Source organism: Petaurus breviceps, unplaced genomic scaffold (genome assembly GCF_028583685.1).
Source record: "Petaurus breviceps papuanus isolate PSGF00001 unplaced genomic scaffold, PetGlider_PUasm1.0 91133, whole genome shotgun sequence".
Lineage (NCBI taxonomy): Eukaryota > Metazoa > Chordata > Mammalia > Diprotodontia > Petauridae > Petaurus > Petaurus breviceps.
This window is the reverse complement of record NW_027187419.1, coordinates 67,548,767-67,567,159: the sequence shown is the minus strand read 5'-3', so window position 1 is coordinate 67,567,159 and position 18,393 is coordinate 67,548,767. Positions and strand designations below refer to the sequence as shown.

Below are 18,393 nucleotides of genomic sequence, written 5' to 3'. Positions count from 1 at the left end.
TTGCTGATAATCATGTGAAACTATTAGCAATTCAGACAAAAATATACCTGTTTACTGGAATAAGTAGTGGGAACTCTGCCTTCCACTGCTACTTTGAGAGATATTCTAGAAACAGTAGATGTTTTTTTAAGATAGAGACTGCCTGCCTGTGGATGAATCTGTTGTGTCTGTTTCTTTTTAATTCTCATATCTTGCATCTCTCTGGCATTCTGAAGATTTCCAATCATCTCTATTAAGAGAAAAACATCAGGAAAAAACGATCTAAAATGATTTTCCAATTATAAAACAATCTGAAATTTTCATTTATATTAATATCATATTTTAATATCTTCTTAAACAACAAGAATATCTTTATTAAACTTGAGCATCTAAAATCCTTAACATTTGGAATGGATGAGAAAAGTTCAAATAAGTAATCTCTAAAAGGAAAATTTTTGTATTTCAATTCAGAAAGAAAATTAGTAGATTGGTGAGTAATATATATAAGTAAAAAAGTTTCAGTTGAAGCATTCCATCTTGATGTTTTAAGAATTGAAATTTAAAAATATTTAATATTTAAAAATTACTGAAACCAACTCCATATCCATAATAATATTTAAACAGTGGAGAAAGCACAGAACTCCATCATTCACTGTTTGAAATGGAAAACATCAGATCACATTTAGAAGAATATCTAATTAAAAAGCAAAAACAAAACCACATACACAATACCTCGGTTTGAGTCTCCATACTTTTCAAAAACATCAGTTGCTGCTTGATTGGAGTTATCTTTGTCAGTGAGATAATTTTCATTATTTTCACTATCTCTAGTATTATGTTCCTCTACATATTTTTGCTTCTCATTTTCTTGTGTGTGCTCCTTTACCTTCAACTTAGGTCTCTTATTGACATACTGCTCATCCATTAAAGAGTTTGATTTCGTTTTGAAAGGTGGAACAAAGACTTTGGCAGGCTTGCCTATAACAGTCATGGGTTTCATTTTTCCATTATCTGTAGAGGAAACTTTATATAATGGACTTCCCCAAAGTGACTTATAGCTTGAATTTTCCAAAGTCTGGTGTTTTAAAATGGGAGATTTTGATATAAATCCTTGATCAGGTGCAGTAAAATTGGGATGCCACATTTCTTGCCGTTCCTTAGTTGTGCTACACAGAGAGAAAATATTTTTGTTTTATTAATTTTTACAATTTTGTTACCTTTTATTTTTTACAGTAGTAATTTCCTGCAGGGAATTCAAGTCAAGATGGTTGCCTGAAAAAGGAGGTAGAATGCCCCCTTTAAAATGTTGAATTTAATATACATTTAATAAATATTTGTTGAAGACAACTGAAGTTGAACTGAATATGCAGCAGAATGAGGTTTAGTCTAAGGAAATTATCTGATTAGTGTAGATAATTTTCCATTGTATACATATGACATTTTAAGATCTAATATTCTTTTCTAGAAAACCATGTGTTCTTTTCCTTTTCAAATTCACAACCTCTTGACAAAAATAAGTGAAAATAAAGTTTTCTGGGTTTTTCATATATAACTTGTATAAAATTATCTCTAATAAATAAAGCAGATCCCAAATCTATTCAATGATTCAACTAGCTTTGGACAAATCATAACCTTTATAAGCCTCAGTTTTCTCATCTGTTAAATGGGCAGAAAACTGGTCCCTAAAAACTATGTAATGATATGGTCATAACTTTTTCACACTTTCTCTGCAAATATATTATAATTTGTGAACTGAACATTTCTCCCAGGCTTACTCTAAATATATCTCCACATTAAATCCTAACATTAAATTTCTGACTGGAGAACACATAGCTTTCTTGTTATAATTAATAGTAAATAGATAGAATTTACATAGTATTTATTATATGCCAGGCACTATATTAAGCTCTTTACTAATATGATCTCATTTGATCTTCATAACAACTCTTCAAGGTAGGTGCTATTATTATTTCCATTTTACAGATGAGGAAATTGAAGCAAACAGGTTATATAACTTGTCCCAAGGTCACACAGTAAGTGCTTGAGGCCAAATTTGAACTCAAGTCTTCTAGATTCCAGGCCTAGTACTCCATTCACTGTGCTATCTAGCTGCCTTTGCATTCCCTTTTGGCAATGTTGTATCATTTTAATAATAAAAGGAACAGAACATTTCCAGAAAAAATTAGAAATAATACAATATTCTTTCCCCACACCTGTTAATGGGAGCAGGAGCATGAATAAAGTACAATATATTATTTCCTTTCTTTTTGAAAGAAAAAAGAAATATAGATGGACATTAGGGGGAAGGGGGATATGACCAAAGCAAGAATATTTTTTGCTTGACTATTTGTGTCTGTAACATAAGCTCTGTTTTTCTTGCTTTTTCAAAGGGAGATAAGGAGGGGAAGAGAAATTGGGAGAAAGAGAATACAGATATGAAAATTAAATAAAAATTTATTAGAACATTAAAAAAAAATTACCTGATTATTTTTTTCATTTAAGAAAGACTTCTTACCTAAAGGGATCACAAATAACTGGCTTTAAGGGAATATGGTGCATAAACATTCGCCTATCTTTCATTGTGCCTAAAAGAAAAGTATTAAAGTATATTAATGAAAACCAAATGGCTAATTTTACTGCCAGTTTATTTCTTTATTTATAACTTTTACCATTAGTGCTTACTCAAAAGAAACACTTATGCTAGGTTTCCTACCAATAGTGCTGACAATATAATGTTGACTCACAATGGCCAGAAAAATTTTGGCTTCACAAAATTGTTTGAATTGCTTAGCATATAACACATATTTGTCAGGTAGTATCAATATTTAATTAATTTACATTAATTTTCTCAGTATCGACAGTCTAAATTTCAAATGGTTTAGTCAATTAACCAACCAATTAAAGATCATAGCTTTTAAAGACTGAATTTAAATTTCAGTCTTGTAACTGTTTTGAAGTTATAGACTTCTTTTTGAATTAGTTTTATATCTTTTAAATTAAAAAAAAATCAATAAATACAAGGTGTTTAATAATACTGGACAATAACACTGGAAGTTAAACATTGATATGAATGTTGTGCTCTACCTCCCCACCCCACACAAGTGCATTTTAAGAACTGGCACACATTTCAACTTGATGATAATCCTTAAAAACATTCTTGAAACTGCTGCTCTGTATAGCTTTCAAAGTCTTGATCATACTCTTATATATCCTAAATGGTAGTAAACTTCTAGTGTTTGAGCACAGATTGGATCTTTGAAAACTGACAGTAGGAACCAATTCTATAGACTAAGGATTTTAGTTAAATTGGCTTTGCCATTTATTATCTGTGTGACTTTAGGCAACTCACTTAACCTCTTTGGGTCTCAGTTTTCCTTATTATAAAGAGCTCTAAATCTTTACTTTAAAAAAATGTTCATTTTTAAGAAAATTATCATAATTTTAAAAAGTTACCTATAAAATTATGAAATATGGTTTGGACTAAAAACTGCCTCTGAAGGCAGTACAATAAGAGCAGTTTCAAAAACCTTTTAAGTAATGACAAAACTGGGATAAGCACGTAGCTTTTCTAGGCAAGTGCTTTGAAAGATAATAATTATCTAGATGCACAATTTCTGGTAATTTTTCAAGAATCTTATTACTTTGGGGTCACACCTAATAGTGACTTATAAGAGTGGTAATTAGCTATTCTGGTAGCCTGGGAGAGGTAGGGGGAAGGAAAAACCTGTGATCTCAGTAAACCCCAAAGACCACTGCTGAGGAATGCATCAACTGGTGGGGGTGGAGGGGAGACAGAAATGGGGAACCCTTTTCACAGTGTGGCCTATGCCCTGCTAGTATATCCAACAATGCCTAGATATCCCAACTCTTGGCAGGAAGTAAAGATGGGAAGGAAGGTGGCAAGCAGAAGGGAATGGGGGGGGGGGGTCAGTCGTCTTCTTCAATTTGAATATGTTATACAAACATGAACACTGAGCAACAGCCTGGTTACCAGGCACCAGGATGGGGCAGAATGGTGAGAGGCCTCACCAGATGGGTGGTAGCCTCAACCCAAGCAAAAGAGTAGGGGTGGGGGTAGGCGTGGTCTGGGAGTTCAAGAAACCCAGGCATGGCAAGGAAGAGCAGAGGTGTCCCTTGTACATGTGTCCTGAGGAAAAACCTTAGTCACTTCATCTTTATACCTTTTGCACTTACTATGTACTGAGCACTGTGCATACTTCAAACAACAAAAGGAACAAAAACTGTTTTATAATTGTAGCATTTTAAAAGAATCTTCATCAAAAAAATTTATATACCAACCTTAAAAAAGCTATATGATGATACCTACATAGCAAAACAGACAAAAAAATAAGAAGGTTTTTACCATCTGGACTGCTTTTTGAAGGTTTTAAAGATTTTTCTTGATTTTCCACCACTCTGTCAAATTCATGTAGCAATTTTCTTTTAATTGGGGGTTCTCCTAAAATAAAACAAATGTGTTTTAAAAAACTGAATATATTACCTGCTCTATCTTGAAATTATAAACCACCTATCTTTAAAATAAACTACTTTGAAAGTGCCTAGGATAGTAAGCATTATAAATTACATCATACAAAGTTGTCCCTTTTCTAGTGGAAATAATTTTCCAATGCCAAATTCATCTAGCACTATTTCTGACTATATAAAATAAGAAATCTTCCTCCAAACCAGCTCCACTTGATGCTCTATGCTGGAGTGGAAGTCACCTGAAGATCGTAAAATCTATTTAAGTACAGAGTAATTTTTGGCATGTCCTACTCCACAATAGAAAGACTTTGAGTACAGGATTATGTCTGAGGATCACCCCAACTAAGTCTGGAAAAGTTCACCAATCATTAGAAAGTTGATCATAGGATGATAACATTTTTATCTCCTGCTGTTTATGAAGGCTGAAGCATAAAGATGCTTAGCTATGTGTACACAAAAAAACCCGATCCTTAAAAGTATTATGTATAACCAGAGGTTCCCAAACTTATTTGGCCTACCAGCCCCTTTTCAAAAAAAAAAAATCTATCTATCTATTAATCAATCTCTCTCTCTCTTATTCAGCACCCCCTGGAAATCTTTCTTTAACCTTTTTACAATTAAAAAAAAATCTGTTATTTAAAAAAAATATAACTTGTTGTAAATTTGTGTTTTCCTGCATTGAAATTTTGATGACACAACACTGAGTCACAAAACTGTATGGTATTGTATTGTAAACAAGTCATTACATGCACATATTCCTGCTGATGCATGCTGGACTTCCTGACAACGTGCCACAGGCTCGCCTGCCAACACTTGATTATTAAGACCTGATGGTGGACTTGATCATTGATCAATAATAATTTGCATTTTGTGTGTTTATTTGGAAATAATGTAATCACTACAACTATAACTCCATTATACAATAGATGAAGCATGTGTGAATGATTTTTCAAAATTCTCTTCTTTCCTTATGCTTCCACTGTCTCCTTATTTTTATTCAATGCCTCCTAATCACACCCAACACTACTACTGTCCCCTGCCCGGAGGATCATTCCAGAGCTCCCCAGCTGGCAGTATCATCCACTTTGGGAGCTTCTGTGTATAAGAAAAAGCAGATTAAAGAGGGAGACAGATAACAAGCACATGTGTGTGAATGCATGTGAGTATCTGCATTATAAACATAAATATGCACAAAGTAATCCTATACAAGGTAGTTTGGGAAGATCCGCCAATATGTTAGAGGCTTTGCTAATATACTTTTTGACACTATACCATCCACTCAGACTATACATTTTATCCTCCTTAGATAAGATCAACCTAATACCTTCTCTGCTCATATATCTATTTGATGAGATCTCTTATGCTGCTTTAACATAAATGTGATTAAGACAAACTCTGGAAATAAAAGTGGATGCATAATAATTGAGGAATGGCTAAATAGCCTATGGTATGTGAATTAAAGCAAAGTCAAATAAATAGAACCAGATAAACAATACACACAACAAAAATGTAAAAGAAAACATTAAAAGGAGGTAGAATTCAAATTATTACAATGCCATGTCATGGTTTCAGAGAACAGGAGATAACCACATTTCTCTCCTCTTGGCAGAAAGGTAAGGGAGAACATAATGCTGTATAAGACTATGCTATTAAGAGTTTTTTTTGTCAATTAGATTTCACTCTTTGCTGTATGTGTCTGTTGGGGGGGGGTGAACATTTGTAAATAAGAGGTATAATAAGAAGCATCAATAAAATTTCAAAAATGACACAGTCATGTCACCTGTATCCATTGCATCCTCTGGTTTATTCACAACTGTGATTCCTCAGAGAATACAGTGTTACATCATTCACAACCATATAGTATTAACAGGAAAAGATATTCATATTGAAAAGATGTTTGCCCTGGGGAGGAGCTTGAGAACCATTAAAAGCCTGTAAAACTTCCTTAATGCAACCTAGCTCACTCTCTTCCTCCTATTCAATTCTGGATTCACTTTACTGTCAATTGGCAGTGGACATACCAAATAATGTAGCTGTTTATCCATTCAGCTGCATAACAGTCTAGGAATTTTTTCATATATTTTGTTTCAATCAATCAACCAATAACCATCAATAAGTACCTACTATGTATCAGGAACTGTGCTAGGTGTTGAGGATACAAAGACAAAAAATGAAACTGTCTCTGGGATGAAGGTATTTCTGTTCTATGGGGAGAAACAGTATAAAACACAAGGTAGTCAGGAAGAGAGGACATGAGAAGCTAGGAGTAGGGTGGGGAATGGTTCAATGAAGTACAAAAAGGATTCTTGGGGGATTTCATGAAGCAGAGAAGAGAGTGCATCCTAGGCTTGTGGCAACGCAAGGAAATAGCTGATGGAGTACTGTGCATAAGGAAAAGAACGAAGACTAGGTTAGCTGAACTGTAGTTTTTGAAAGGGGTAATATATAAAGAGACTGGAAAAACAGCTTGGAGCTGAGTTGCAAATAGCTTTAAAAACCAAACAGAAAAACTCTTTTTAACTCTGAGGCAATAAGAAGTCACTAGAGATAACTGAATAGGGTAGTAACAAGATCAAATCTGTGCTTAAGGAAAATCACTTTGGCAGCTGTCTGGCTTGTGACAGGGAGACCATTTAGGAGGCTACTGAAATAGGCCAGGTGGAAGGTAATGAGAACCTGAGCTAAGGTGGTGATTGAGTAGAGAAAGAGGTCAGATGCTGAAGATGTGAAGGTAGAAAGACCAAGATTTGGTAAATGACTGGATTATCTTGGGTGAAGGAGTGAGGAGTCGAGGACAGTGCCAAACCCTGAAAAGCTGGAAGAATGGTAATGTCCTCAACAAAATTAAAGACATTCCATAAATGGAAGAGGAAAAAGAACTTGCGTTCTAACAACGAAAGTCTTTTCAATAATCTTGGGTCTCTCTGAGAAGAACCTCCAATGTTCTAGTACTGACAGATTTAATTTGCCATTCAGAAACATGTGCGTACGACCTCATTATCTGGGTCAGACATACTTTATGAGTGAATGAACACCTCAGATAAGCATATATTTCTGTTATGCCTCATTTGACACTAATACACTAAACAGAGATCTCTGTGGTTACATAAGCATGAGGGACTCATTGTGGGCAGAAGCTTTCTCTGATCCAGTCAACGACTTTTTGCTAATCCCAAAACACATTTAGTCTTCTCTATCTATACCTTTTCATTGTGAAGATAAAATCTGCTATAGATAACCATTTGCAAAACTTTGCTGTTCCTCTTTTGTCTTTTCAAGTAGAACCCTGACATACAGGTAGATCATAAATAAAGATGAAAAAGCAGATATGTGATTGGTAGTTATTTATGTTCTGATTGCCTATTCTAGGATTTTAGACAGTCTATGTTTTCCCTCCATTCTCTTGGCATCTCTCTCTCTCCTTCCCCTAAAACTATCCCTTATCTTTACTGAGACCTCCAGTCCATCTAGCCACTGCTGTTCTAGTACTAATTTCTTTCCACTGAAATCTTGACCCTATAGTTAACCAGTTTGATTTTACAGTGTCCTCTATTTTTGTTTGTTGTTCTACTGTGAATCATATCCTTACATTGTGAGTGCTCTGCCCAAATGAATATACATTTTTATTGTTTCTACTTCCCAAGGTATTTTAGGATTTGGGGATTTTTTTTTTCCCTACTTATCTATTTTATCAGTTTGAAAAACTCTTTTGTCTCATGTAGTTTTCATTTATGGTTTCTTGAAATACCACTCTGAAAAAACAGGCTTTGATAAAGCCCACTGGGATTCAAATGGAGCTATGTGAATATGCCTTTAAACCCAACTTACTCTGGCTCTCACTGACTGGCCAATAGCAGGCCCCAATAATAGCTCAAGCCTCACTTGGTCATTGTTTTGGCTCTGACGGCTCAGAGTAAGTGTAAATGGAAATTGTTTCTGTTCTGGCCAGAAAGTCTGAGGGTCTTTTTCTCCTTGACCAATTCTTTTTTGAAGGCTAACTACTGAATGGATCTTGTCTCAGACAGACCTGGGGAAGATCTTAGTTTAAAAAGGCCAAGGTCTCCCACTGCATCCTGGGACATCACAAGTCTTCCTGACCTAGGTCTTGCCACTGGACTCCAATGACTATGGTGGATAAGAGTGGGGCTGATGACTTTTGCATAGCTCTGCCTCACTTAAATCCAACTCACTTGCAAGTCAAGACATCACCCTCTTGATGTCCTTAGTCTTTTTTGAGAACAAAGGATGTACAACAACAATTGTGACTCATGTATTGCCAGACCGAGGTTAACACCCCAATAATACCACACAGCTTCTTTGTTTCTTCTCATATGCTGCTAAAGTTACATAATTATGACAACTGGATCCAATACAAATTTCCTACCTAATTTTAGCTGGGCTTCATTGTAGTATGGCAATCCTTTCACTCTTCTCTGTCTTGCTTCAATTGTGCGGCTGTCTGCTCCAAACCTTTTCTTTTCAAGTCCCATACACTACTGGCTCCTACTTCCCTCTCAGCAAAGTACCCTGGCCCCAACGTCACTAAGGAAAGAGACGCCATAAATCTTCTCTTTCCCTGAATTCTACACCCCCGAATGCCCTGACAATAACCCCCACCCCTTTGCTCCAGTCTCTGGCAAACAAGTGGCTCTTTTCCATGTGTTTTTGATCCCACAGCTTCCACTATCCTTCATAAAGTTGCCCTATTGATCATCTCTCTTCCTTCTAATATCATCATTTTCCCTTCAAAGAGATACCAAAACAATCTTTGAAAGATGTATCCATGAAGATATCACTCCTCTGATCAAGAAGCTTCAGTGTCTTTCAACTGCCTGTAAGTTCACATATAAATTCTTTCACTGGGGATTAAAGCCCTTCAGTCTAATTCCAATATGCGTTTTGAGACTTACTTTATATTATTCCTTCCCCCTCATATTTTCTATTCTGGCTAAGCTGGCCTACAAGGTACTGTGCCTCAAAAAGGATATTCCATCTCCTGCCCCCATACCTTACACAGAACAAACCCCACACCAGGAATATAATTCCTTCTCACCTCTCCAGCTTAGAACTTAGGCTGGACTTTCTTCAAGTTTCAGTTGCTGCCCCACATTTCCTGAAATGTTTTTGTAGTTATTGATTTGTGTATAGGCTGTATTTTCTCAAGAGAACCATCAAACTTCTTGACAGCAATTTCTACTCTTGTATCTCCAACACCAGGTATAGGATCTTACATGAAGTGCTTAATAAATTTCATTCAATTGAATCAAACCTGACTTGTTGAATTGAATCATCCTTCTGAGCTACCTCAGAAAAATGATTTTTCAATGCTTTAAAAATTATTTTCTCCAAGATAAGTTTCCTAGGTGAAAATTATCTCATTTGGCCAGGCTCTCTGACTTTGACTTTCTATGTGCTATTTCTATTTCTTTGTATACAGCTAGACTAGTTAGGGTTTTTAAATATCTTAAGAGTATCTCCTAATTTTTGGAAAACAATACATATATAATGAATAAGCCATTACTGTATATAACAGTTGAAAACAGAGTAAAATCAAGGGGCCACTGAACCAAAGGAAAAATAAATTAGGTAAAATGAAATTAATTCCTTTATCTACTTGAGAAATATACAAAGTTCAGGTCTTACTTTTTAAATTACGGGCAGGGAACAAAAACAAATTAAATAAGTACAACAAACAAAATTATACTTAGGTCTATATTATATTAAGCTAAAGGAAACATATCCAGGGCAAAAAAGGACAAGAGGGAAATAAAATGAGAAGGAATGAGAAAACAAGATACAAGGAATAGGAAAAAAAGGTCCTTAACTACACTGTTTCTAAGTCCCTAAATCCCAACCTGTCTAGAAGAATTCTGTTGATACTTGGAAACTGAACCCTTTCTCACCCAAATACTTGCTCTGAAACCTCTACAGACTGGCCTTTTGCTTAGTTAAAGTAGCTCTGAAATTTTTCTCTCTACCCCTTTTCTTTTTCTGAATGTATCTAAATAGCATCTGGTTTTAGAGTATCTTGAAAGGAGGGCACCAATTCACTTCTGGTCTACTTGTTTTCTAGTTTATACATGATTGGTTACATGCGATTAGTGTGCCCAAGAATCTCTCCTGGACCCTCTTCTTCTATACTATTTCACTTGGTAATCTCACCACCTCCCATAGATTAAATTATCATACCTAGGCAGATGAGACTCAAATCTATTTACTTCTCCTTACATTTCACCTGACCTCCAGAGACTTTTCAAACAGGATGTCCGATAAACATCCTAAACTTGACATGTCTAAAACTCTATCCATTATCTTTCTCCATAAGCCCTCTCCTCTTCCTAAGGGTACCACCACCCTCCTAACCACCCTAGACTCACAATGTAGGTGAAGTTTTTGAATCCATACTCTCTCTCCCCCATTAGACTGTTAGTTTTTTGAGATCAAGAGTAATATTTTATCTTTCTTTGTATCCCTAGAGTTGGCACAGAGTTGGCACTTAATAAACGCTTCTTTTTACTTAACCTCTTTACATTTTTGAAAAGTGTCTTTTCCCATTCAATGGTTAAAAAAAATTTTTCAAGGTAATTATGCAGCTTCTGTTTTCAAATATCTAATATTTTCAATATTTAATGCCTTGCTTTATGCATACCCAATCAAATAATTTTTGAAACAAGTCTTTTTTTGGGTTAACTTTTTAAGCGGGCAGGTAGGTGGCACAGTAGATAAAGCAGTGGGCCCGTCAGGAAGACTCATATTCTTGAGTTCAAATGTGGCCACAGACACTAGCTGTGTGACTCTGAGCAAATCATTTATCCCTTTGCCTCAGTTTCCTCATCTGAGCTAGAGAAGGAAATGGCAAACCACTCCAGCATTTTTGCCAAGAAAACCCCAAATGGATCCCAAAAAGCTGGATACAAGTGAAACAACAACAAAACATTTTAAGGCAGAAACAGGAGTTCTGCGTGGCTTCAGCTTCCACCTCCTCCAATTCATGTAAAAAATGATTCTAGACAAACTACAGAACTACAGAGCTATAGAATCCACAAAATGACAGAGAGAAGCTAACTTCCCACTGAAGACAGCCCAGCAGGCCAACAGAAGGGGCCAGCACAGTGCTCTGGGAGCTGAGCCCAGCTCAGCCCCACAGAGGCCAACGTTTTAGCCTCAGGGTGGCCTGACCAGCTACCAACTGGAGGGACTTCAGACCACCAGCAGCTGTGTCAGTTTCCAGAATTATCAACCCATAGATGCCAAAGACAAAGTGAGAGGTCAGTGTAGACTTTGGGGGAAGAGAGAGTTCGGGAGTACAGTCTGGCCTTTGCCCCAGGGGAGAGAAACAGCTGAGGCTCTACGGCTGTGCTGCTTCAGAGCTCCTGGCCTGCAGAGTGTAGGGGGACCAAGAGACCAGTCTGAGGGGTAATAACTCTTGCTCTAAAGTGCTTGGATTTGAATTATGGTCTAGGGTGGAGGTCCTGGGGTATTTGCCAGAGTGTGTTGAGGCTTCAGAGAGGGCACCCAACTAATACCTCAAGCAGCTGTGAAAACCCCAGCAATTGGGACAAAGCACCTCTTTCTGGTAGCAGGGTTCTACTATGGCAAAAGGCTCTAAAGTCAAGTAATTGAGTGGCAACATGAGCAAGCAAAGGAAGCAAAGCAAACAGAGCAATCCAACATTAGCCTCTTATTTTGGGGACAAAAAGGATCAAAGCATGGAACAGGAGGAAGACAACAAAGTCATAACTCCTGCATCAAAAGCTTCCAAGAAAAATATGAGCTGGTTACAGGCCATAGAGGACCTTAAGAAGGATTTTGAAAACTAAATAAAAGAAGTGGAGGAAAAATTGGGAAGAGAAATGAGAACAATGCAAGAAAATTATGAAATGAGAGTCAACAACCTGACTGAAGAAAATAACACCTTAAAAAATAGACTAACTCAGATGGCAAAAGAGGCTCAAAAAAGCAATGAGGAGAAGAATGCCTTAAAAAGCTGAATTTTCCAGATGGAAAAAGAATCTCAAAAGCCCACTGAAGAGAATCATTCCTTCAGAATTAGACTGGAGCAAATGGAAGCTAGTGACTTTATGAGAAATCAAGATACTATTAAAGATATCCAAAAAATTAAAGAATAGAAGGCAATGTAAAATATCTCACTGGGAAAACCACTGACCTAGAAAATAGATCCAGGAGAGATAATTTAAAAATTAATGGACTACCTGAAAGCCATGATCAAAAAAAGAACCTAGAAATCATCCTTCAAGAAATTCTCAAGGAAAATTGCCCTGATGTTTTAGAACCAGAGGGCAAAATAGAGGTTGAAAGAATCCACCCATCACCTCCTGGAAAAGATCTGAAAAAGAAAACTCCTAGGAATATTATAGCCAGGTTTGGAATTTCTAGATCAAGGAGAAAATATTACAAGCAGCCAGGAAGAACAATTTGAATATTGTGGAAATACAATCAGTATAATACAGGATCTGGCAGCTTCCACACTGAGGGATCGAAGGGCTTGGAATATGATATTCTGGAGGTCAAAGGAGATGGGATTAAAACCAAGAATCATCTACCCAGCAAAACTGAGTATCATGTTTCAGGGGAAAATATGGTCATTCAGTGGAATAGAGGACTTTCAAGCATTTTTTTAAAGCAACTGGGGTTAAGTAACTTGCTCAAAGTTACATGGCCAGTTATTTTGTGTGGGTGTTAAGTATCTGAGGCCAGAACAGATCCCGGGTCTCCCAATTCCGGGGCCGGCGCTCTTACTCATTGTGCCACCTGGCCGCCCCTACTTTCAAGATAATTGTAACTTATGAAACTTATCAGTATGAGAATAGTTGAAGGGAATAGAAATGTATACATATATATGTTTATATAGGAGGGTATATGGAAATATGAATTCATATATGAGTGCGTGTATATATGTGTACTGGTATATATAGATAGAGGGCGCAGGACCAATTTAATAGGAAGGGATGATACTTAAAAGGTGAAATTAAGAGGTGAGAGAGCAATATAATGAGAGGAGATGGGGAGAGACAGAATGGGGTAAATTATCTCATATAGAAGAGGTAAGGGAAAATGTTTACAGGGGAAGAACAGGAAGGCAAAAGGGAATGGGTCAACCTTATTCTCACTGAATTTGGCTTAGGGAGGGAATGACATACATACTAAATAGGGTATCTCACCCTACAGGAGAGTAGGGGGGAAGGGGTTGAGAGAGGGGATGATGGAAGGGAGGGCAGGGTGGAGGGGAAGCAAGTTGGAAGCACCCACTTTTGAAAAGGGACAGGATCAAAGTAGAGAATAGAACAAGTGGGAGGTGGGATAGGAGGGAGGGAAATATAGTCAATCTTTCACAATATATCCACTATGGAAATGTTTTGCTTAGCTACACATGTACAACCTATATTGAGCTGCTTATCTTCCCAGTAAGGGTGGGTGACAAAGGAGGAAGGGAAAGAATCTGGAATTCAAAGTTTTAAAATCAAATGTTTAAACACACACACACACATACATATATACTATTATTACTATTACTTTACATGCAACTGGGAAATAAGATATACAGGCACTGGGGCATAGAGATCCACTGTGCCCTCCTGGAAAGTCGGAGAGAGGATGGCGGAAGATATGGGAGAGAGCAGATTGGGGGAGGGGATATTCAGTGGGATCGCTATTTTGGGGTGGTGAGTAGGGTTAAAATGGGGAGAAAATTTGTAACTCAAAATCTTGTGGAAATGAATGATGTAAACTAAAAAATAAATAAGAGAAGAAAAAAACATTTTAAAACACTCCTTTTCCTGCTGAATTACTTGTACTATGAACATTATCACATAGGGCCCACAAAAGAAAGGGTCGAATTTAAAGAGTAACACATCCTCATCTTTAAGATTTAAAAGTCATGTTCTGTTTTGTAATTACAGGAATGAATAAATTTATAATGGAGAAAAGGACACTCAAACACAGGATTTAAGATGCTTACAAAAATTAAACAATTAACAAATTAACTAATTAAAATAGGAAAATTAAGGATGGAAACAAAATAGAGACCACCCAAAAGAAACACATGGAATATATTTTATGAAATACCCAAGATGAACTAATTAATATAACTGGGCATTAAATTTGGTTTTAAATTATTGCTTTTTTGATTTACATATTTTTATCATATAATATTAAGAAGAAAACACAGCAATTGCTTAGCAGGAATTTTTTTTTCCTGTGGCTAAATTCAATAAGTAATTATTGCATGAGCTCTGATATGAGGCACTTTAACATACTGAGGAGGGTTGTCAACTGTTGTTATGCCAAAGACAAAGACCTGTTATTCCCTAAATCAGAATTTAAAAATGTGTTGTTTATAGGGGCAACTAAGTGGCACAGTGAATAGAGCACCAGCCCTGGAGTCAGGAGGACCCGAGTTCAAATCCAGCCTCAGACACTTTACACTTACTGGTCGTGTGCCCTTGGGCAAGTCACTTAACCTCAATTGCCCTGCCTTTCCCCCTCCAAAAAGCCCCCCCCCCCAAAAAGTGTTGTTTATAAGAAATAGCCTTGAAGCAGAAAGACACAGAATTAAAACAAGGGGTTGTAATAGAATCTATTATGCTGTAGATGAAGTAAAAAAGGCAGGGATAGTAATCAGGATCTCAAAACAACAGATGAAAAAGAGAAAAAGGCATCATAGACAATGAATTATCTAAACATGTATGTGCCAAATGTGTTAGCATCTAAATTCCTAAAGGAAAACTTAAATGAATTATAGGAAAAAAACATATAATAAATGATAAAAGTAGGGGAGTTTAATTTATCTCTCACAGACCTATGTTAATCTAGCCAAAAAATAACAAAAGATAGATGAAAAATCTGAACAGAATTTTAGAAAACTTTTATGATAGCCTCCTGGGGAATAAAGAATAGGAAAAGAAAATAATATACCTATTGTTTTAGCTGTATGTAGCAAGTTCACAAAAATTGACCAAATATTAGGGCACAAAAACCTCACAAATCAAGTGGGTTTCTTACATGGATCTCTAAGGTCAAGGAAATAATACTGAATAGAAACTCAATGAAAGCATTTTTGTGGTGACTGACTTAACGTAGTCCAAGTATTTTCTTCTGATTTACTAAGCTGCTAATTCAAGACCTGACTGATACCACGTCTTCCGTCAGTCTCCTCTCCTCTCTGATGGGAGAGCTGGAGGGTGGAACTCCTCCTGATGCCTTCCTTTATAGGAGGCAGAAAATGGACTTTTCATATTTACGCCACTCTGTATCTACTGCTCTACCTGGTTTCAATTCCACAGAACAAGATGACCCCGTCCCCTGCCTTCCTATCTCCTTTTGTGTATTGTCTCTCCCCACACCTCTCCCATTAGATTGTAGGTTGCTGGGACAGTCTTTCTTTTCATTAATTATATCCCCAATGCTTAGCATAGCAGCTGGCACATAGTAGGCATTCAATAAATGTTTACTGGATTGATCCGAATTAATATTTAAAAAATTTATTAAAAACCCAGTATGTGCAAGGCATTGTACCTGATGCTGGAGATATAAAAAAAGCACACATATAAGTACAAAATATGCACAGAAGATATAAGTAAATCTGAAGATGGGGAGAGCATAGGCTAATAATTAGATGGATGTTTTGAAATAAACTATGAGCAGAGATGAGGAAGGAAATGAATTCCAAACTTGAAGAACATGGACAAAGGCATATCAAAAGAAAATGGAACTCTGTATGGGGAACAGCTAGTGAACTGGTTTAACAAATACCAGTTATTTGGTATAGGAAGATAGCATAGGAAGGGAAATAATATGAAATAAGACCAGGAAGGCAGGTTATAAACTTTGAAGAAATAAGTTTGTGGGAAAAGATGTTTTATTTTGTACATATTGAGTTGGTGATACCTGTGGGGAATCATGAGCATAAGAGGTAACTAAAAACATGGAAGCTGGGACCAGACAGAGGAGTGGTCTTACTCTCTTGTGGGGGAAAACTTATCTCTTGTTTGTCTCCAGAGTGCAGAGCTAGGAGCAATGGATGGAAGCTGCAAAGAGGCAAATATAGAGCTGAGGTCAAGAAAAACCTCCTATCACTCAGAGTTGTCTGCAAGGAATGAGGTGCAACTGCCTCAGGAAGTGGTGTGTTCCCCCTCTTTCATGGGTCTTCAAACAGAGTTTAGATGACCACTTGCTGGGTATGTTATGTTGGAGATTCCTTCTGTTTGTGGGTTGAGTTCCTGAGATCTTTCTATTCTCAAATTTGGTTGTGAAAAAAACTTTAGGTAGTACCCACCAATTGTGAGCAGCAATAGGATGATGAGAAAGACCTTTTCTTCTCAGAAAGGGTCAAACAAAGTGAAGGATCAGGATTGCAGCAATACTTGAAACCAAGGGAGAACAGACTACCTTGTCCCAGAGGAGGGGACAGCAAAAGCTCCGCTGCCTTGGAATCATCCTTGACTCTTGATTCTGCCTTAACTGCATATCTAGTATTTTGCCAAGTCTTGCTCATCCATTTACCTCACTAATTCTTTCCTTAAAAGACCCAGAAAGATCTCATAAGGAGTTAGAATAAGAAGCACATGAAACTTAAAAACAAAAAACTAGGCCTCAATCCCAGAAAGTTTCATGTATTATTTTTGACCAAGACTGTATTTTAAAATTAAGATTACTTTTAAAAAGTCATGGGGGAGGGGGAGGTATCTAGGTTTAAAAAGAGATCCTCTGGACCACATGTAGAGAAAACCCTAAGAGAACCTTGGAGGTATATGAAAAGTCAAGTACTTAGAAAAATATTTATCAATTGTAATTAACAAGTTACTATATTAAATTAATCACTATAGTGTGATAAAAAACAACTATCGTACTTTATCAGTTACCAGTGTATATATACTATATACTGTCTTAGGCACTATGCTAAGTAAGCTCCAGTTAGGTTGGGGAATAGGGGTGGGAGTAAGAACAACACAGAAAAACAAAAATAAGGTTTTTTTGAGAGGTAATGGGGGTTAAGTGACTTGCTCAGGATCACACAGCCAGTAAATATCAAGTGTCTGAGGTATGACTTGAACTCAGGTTTCCTTGACTCCAGGGCCAGTGCTCTATTCACTGTGCTACCTAAGCTGCCCCTAAAAATACGTTTTTAAAAAGAATTAAGAGCATTTCAGATAAAGAAAAAAGGCAGGAGAATGGAAAGGAAAGAAAGATATTAGAGATAATGTTTTGCTTTTCTTATGTTTGAGGAAAGGAAGGAAAAAACCTGGTACTTTAACAAAATGAACAATAATGTAATAAAGAGCAATAGGAGAAGACAAAATAAAGAAGTGATGGGATGTAAGTGGACTGAAATGTAAATGGATTATAAAATGAAAAAAGGTAAGGGAATGACTTTATTTTTTTTTTTTAAGCAATCGGGGTTAAGTAACTTGCTCAAGGTTACACAGCCAGGTGTTTCTGGGTGGGTGCTAAGTGTCTGAGCCCGGGATTCGATCTCCAGGTCATCCCAACACTGGGGCCCGTGCTCTTACTCGCTGAACCACCTGGCCGCCCCTAGGGAATGACTTTAAAGCAAAATCCGATAACATGTTGTTTGTAGGAAATATATCTAATCCCCAAAGATATAATAAACATATTTAAATTGAAAAGACAAACCAAAGTTTATCATACTATAACCACCTGGCTTTGCTATGATAGCTAACAAAGCTAAATTCAAACGGGATGGCATTAAGAGCTAAAAATAAGGAAATAAAATATATCACAAATAAAAAGAGCATATTAATTTTTGAATATATAAGTGCCATATAGTGTATCTCACATCCTTCATAGCAACATTTTTCTAATTGAATATGAAATAGCTAGTAAATTAATAATAGCTTTCAGCAACCCAATTTATCAAAATATGACAAATTTATTTTAAAAAGTAAATTT

General features: G+C 36.5%; 1 protein-coding gene across 1 annotated transcript in view; it reads right to left on the bottom strand.

Annotated features, from left to right (window-relative positions):
* Positions 1 to 18,393, bottom strand: part of BRCA2 (BRCA2 DNA repair associated) — a 91,317-nt gene that overhangs the window by 32,064 nt on the left and 40,860 nt on the right. The window contains exons 11-14 of the mRNA XM_069080508.1: positions 4,343 to 4,438; positions 2,495 to 2,564; positions 712 to 1,145; positions 48 to 229 (exon numbers count right to left, since the gene is read on the bottom strand). Coding sequence (XP_068936609.1) covers positions 48 to 229; positions 712 to 1,145; positions 2,495 to 2,564; positions 4,343 to 4,438 — 782 coding nt within the window. The remainder of the gene's footprint in view (positions 1 to 47; positions 230 to 711; positions 1,146 to 2,494; positions 2,565 to 4,342; positions 4,439 to 18,393) is intronic.